At 53.3% G+C, this 4152-nt stretch overlaps 1 protein-coding gene across 1 annotated transcript; it reads right to left on the reverse strand.

Annotated features, from left to right (window-relative positions):
- Positions 1-2521: 2521 nt before the first annotated feature.
- On the reverse strand, positions 2522-3794 carry LOC107107527 (transmembrane protein 176B-like; the record flags this gene model as incomplete). The annotated part of the gene is made up of 3 exons (XM_015407838.1): positions 3516-3794; positions 3033-3146; positions 2522-2770 (listed from the first exon to the last, which is right to left on the reverse strand). Coding segments are annotated over exons 1-3 (603 nt in total), but the record flags the coding sequence as incomplete, so codon positions are not given.
- Between the last annotated feature and the right edge of the window lie 358 nt (positions 3795-4152).

A 4152-nucleotide genomic window follows, 5' to 3' on the forward strand; every position in this document is an offset into this window, starting at 1 on the left:
TGGCTTGTTTTCTCTAGACAATATGGTAGTCAGAGAAGCTGGAATCCATCTAATGGAATCACCTGTTTTTTGAGGACCGCAGAATATTCAATTCACTAGCTGATTCTACTTTGTTTGAGAACCTTTCCCTCTAATGTAGACGGTGAAATACTTCATAAATCTGAAGGGAGATTCCAAGAAATGGTAGATTTTGCATTGGGTAAGAGTTATTTTTGTGACCACTTTTGGAAATATTTTATATTGAATATTGCTTACAGTATTGTGAGTGCAGTTACTTGTCTGTTGATGGTATCGTGCTATCATATTTATGAAGGAATCACTGAAGATTGTTGCATTTGAATATGCTTTATGGATGTCTATATCCAGCATGATTCTTGAAAAAAAAATCTGAAATGGATTCAGAATCAGGGGTCCGGCGAGTCAGCTAGCAAAACTCTACTACATCCTTTCAGATTAAGGACTTTCTTGAATACACATAATAATAATAATAATAATATACTTTATTGTCATTGTACATAGTACAACGAAATTAAAGATGCAATCATTTCGGTGAACCATACTCATATACACTCACACAACCATTCACAACCATCCCATAACTCCCCTTAAGGTTAACAACAACAACAACTCAAACAAAAACAGCCATACAAAACACCGAAAGAGAGAGCACAAAGCCGCTGCATCTATGCGCGCCGCCATTTACTGCTGGAGTTGTGTGTGGCAAAACTCCACCTGTGAATTTCTACTTGTTTCAAACTTCACCAGTGAATTTCTACCTGTTTTTGAAAAATTGTTCTACCTCTACTTGTTTTTGGAAAATTTGTTCTACTTTATATGTCTAATTCAATGTATTGATCACTGATGTTTAATTTGGGCACGTGCATTTTTTTCCTTGTTTGCATTTGCCTTCACAGCATTTGTAGGGTGTATGCTTCTGGTTTCTCCCCCGCCCCCCCAGTCTTGCTCAATAAAAAGAACAATTTCTTATCTCAATAAAAGATCAACGTTTCTACAGGTTCTCTGTCAGGCTTCAAAGAACTGAACTTACTCCCAATGCTCTTGTGTCTTATCAGGATTATATGTCAATAATCACCCTTCTTTAATAGATAAATCCTGGAGAACTCAGCTGCTAAATCAGTTTTTTGCATAGGCAAAGCCTTCATAAGTGTTGAGTTCAGGCCCTCTAACTGGATGCGGGAGGGAACCTCTCCTTACACAGGGGCCGGGAGGCCTCGGTAGTCCCTTTGGTGCCAGCAGAAAGGGCTTTGGCTGCATGTCTTTAAGGTGCTACCAGACTCTAGCGCTTTTCTGTTGCTACAGACAGACTAACATGGCTGCCCATCTTGATGTATGCCCCAACTAGTGAGAGTTCCTGAGGATGGAGTTTTGCTTTGGAAATGCAACACCATGCTGGGCTGGCTGAACGCTCCCTCCCCATCGAAGCAAAGGCTCAGCCGGATTCAGCCCCTGGTTCCCTTTTGCCGCTGGACTCCCAAAGCCCCAACAACTTTCCTCTCGTAGGAAGGCAGGGAGAGTTTCACAAATAGCTGCCCTCACACGGAAACGAGGCAAACCTCAGCTTCACTGAAAGGCAGCCAGCCTTCTGCACTCACTAGAGGGCCAAACTAGACATGCCTGTTTTTAAAGAGTTTGGTCTGGGTTCCTGCAGCTGCACAGCAGCCCTTAGGGGAAAGGGTGTTTTGTTTTGTTTTTTTAAAGGAGAGCCCAGAGGCGCCTGGAACTGTCCCATGGGGGGGGGGGACGCCTGTCTTCCGCTGCAAAGCTGTTGTTCCCCTTCAGAGACAGCACTGGGGTGGGGCGTTACTTCCCCATTTTTGTTTCTCCACTGGCACGTATACTCTGTTTGGTGTAGTAGTTTAGAGCACAGACTCTAATCTGAGAGAGTCGGGTTTGATCCCCCACTGCTCCCCATGCAGCCAGCTGGGTGACCTTGGGTCAGTTACAGGTTCTCTCAGAGCTGTTCTCTCAAGGGCAGTCCTCGAAAGAGCTCTCTCAGCCCCGACTCCCTCACAGGGCGCCTGTGGTGGGGAGGGGGAGGAAGAGGCGTTTGTAAGCCGCTCTGAGACTCCTTCGGGTAGTGAAGGGCAGGGGGTATAAATCCAACCTCTTCTTCTTCCACATGGAACAGCAAAAGATGGGAAAAGAAATCCCTCTCGAGTGCTGTTTTGGCATGTGAAAACATCTGGTCTGTGTGTGTGTGATGCAGGATCCTTCCCTTCCCCTGCAGGGGCATTCTGAGGTCAAGCAGACTCTCCTTTATTTTTTAAAAGCCATTCCCCTGCAGGGACATCTAGTTCAGCACCAAAATGGGCTCTCCCTAGCTCCCCACCCCTCCCTCCCTCCCTCCCGGCTGTGACGACCTCTGACCCTACCAAGCACAGCCAACAGAGCTCTTAGAAGCCTGACCTCTCCTCTCCCCCCCCCCGCAAGCGCTGGGGATCCCGCCCCACAGTCCAGGCCTCGGTGGGCTCGGGGTGGGGGTGGGGGGGGATCCGCTCACCAGCAGGTTCATCATCTGGTTCTTGCATCTTTCTACCCTCCAGTCGTTGTCGGGGCTCCTGGTGGCCCTCCACGATCCGTAACCTCCTCCATAACCTCTGTAACCTCCTCCGTAACCCCCTTCCCTCCGGCACGCTTCGTCGATCCAGTAGGGCGTGTACCGCAGGTACGGCAGGTCCGCCACGCCGAAGGCCAAGCCCAGGCAGCCAGCCACCACACTGGCCAGGTTGAAGAAGGTGGCCAGGAGGACCTGGGAGGGGGGAGGAGAAAGAAAATGTAAAGCCCAAGTCATGAAGCCCAGCCCAGAGGATCTGCAACCCCCACCACCACCATGGGGGCCATTCCAGTGCCCCAGCCCAGGGAGAGCCCCAAGGCAGTGTCCTTCCCTCTGGGCCCCCTGAGCTGGGAGGGAAAGCAGCCAGGCCTCTGCCCCCTGGATGCCCAGGCCACAGGGACCCTCCCCACCCTGCCAGGGCCTGGATGCCCCTTTCGGAGCCCCCCCCAGCACTCACCAGACTCCCCATCCAGAAAGGGGCCCCTGAGCCTTTCACTCGGAGGTAGTCATGCAAGAGAAAGATCACCCCCCCGAGGCCCAGGCACGTGACTCCAAGCAGGATCTGGACCCCCTGCAAGGGAAAAGACAACCCGGTCAGCGCCAGGGGAGGGGGCGCTCATGGGGCAGCCCCTGGGGAGCCACAGAGGGATCTCTTCTTCTCCCCCTCTCTTTCCCCTCGCTGACTGTCAATCAACTCTGCAAGTGAGAACCCACCCTGAAGGCCAGAAGAGGGGAGAGGCCTCTGAGCATGTACAGAATGCCCTGCCCTCAGGCCCAGAGGCTGAGTGTCAGCAACTGATCGAGACGTAACTGCCCACCTCTCACCTGGTGCAGGGGCTGCCTGGCATTCTGGGCCCAGACTGAGCCCGGGCACTGGAAGCCGAGGGTGCCCCTTCCTCCTCAAGCAGTCCCTCCCCTCATGCCCCCACAATGCCCTTACCCCCAGCACTTTCTGCTCCCCGGTGCACGGCGCTCTGCCAGGGGACGGGGCCGTGGCTGAAGGCTCTGGGGTCTTGGGGGCAGGCGCCTTCTGCCCGGGCCACTTCCGTCCTGCGGCCGCCACGGACTTAACCAGGTAGGCCAGTGAAGATTCCTGGCAGATGTTGACGTTCACGACAGTCCTGCCGGAGTCCTCGACGGAGACTTCAGTCCCGTTCACCTTCACCAGGCTGGCGGCCATCGCACCTTCTGCTCAGGAGCCCGAAAGCAGCAGGACACACCTGGCGGGGGGGACAGAAAGAGGGATGCCGGACAGTGAGACGGCGCGAAACAGAGAGTGGGGGTGACACAGGAGACCTGGCCGGAGGAGAAGCGAGAGGTCCCACATGGGCCCCGGTTGTCCCAGAGGGGGGACCCAGAAAACTGCCTTGGGAAGGAAGGTTTCTCGGACGAGCGAGGACAGAAGGACACAACCGACCAACCTCCCTTTAATGCCCCTCTCCCCCTCATGGCTTCCCCCAGGGAATCCGTGGGGTCGTGGACTACTGCGAGGTGCCGGAGAATTCTTGGCGTGGGAGTCCTTTGTTGGTAAGGAAGCATACTTGGATCTGCGCAGGGAGTAGGCAGGACAGCCCTTT

Source organism: Gekko japonicus, unplaced genomic scaffold (genome assembly GCF_001447785.1).
Source record: "Gekko japonicus isolate JY-2015 unplaced genomic scaffold, Gekko_japonicus_V1.1 scaffold3446, whole genome shotgun sequence".
Taxonomy (NCBI): Eukaryota; Metazoa; Chordata; class Lepidosauria; order Squamata; family Gekkonidae; genus Gekko; species Gekko japonicus.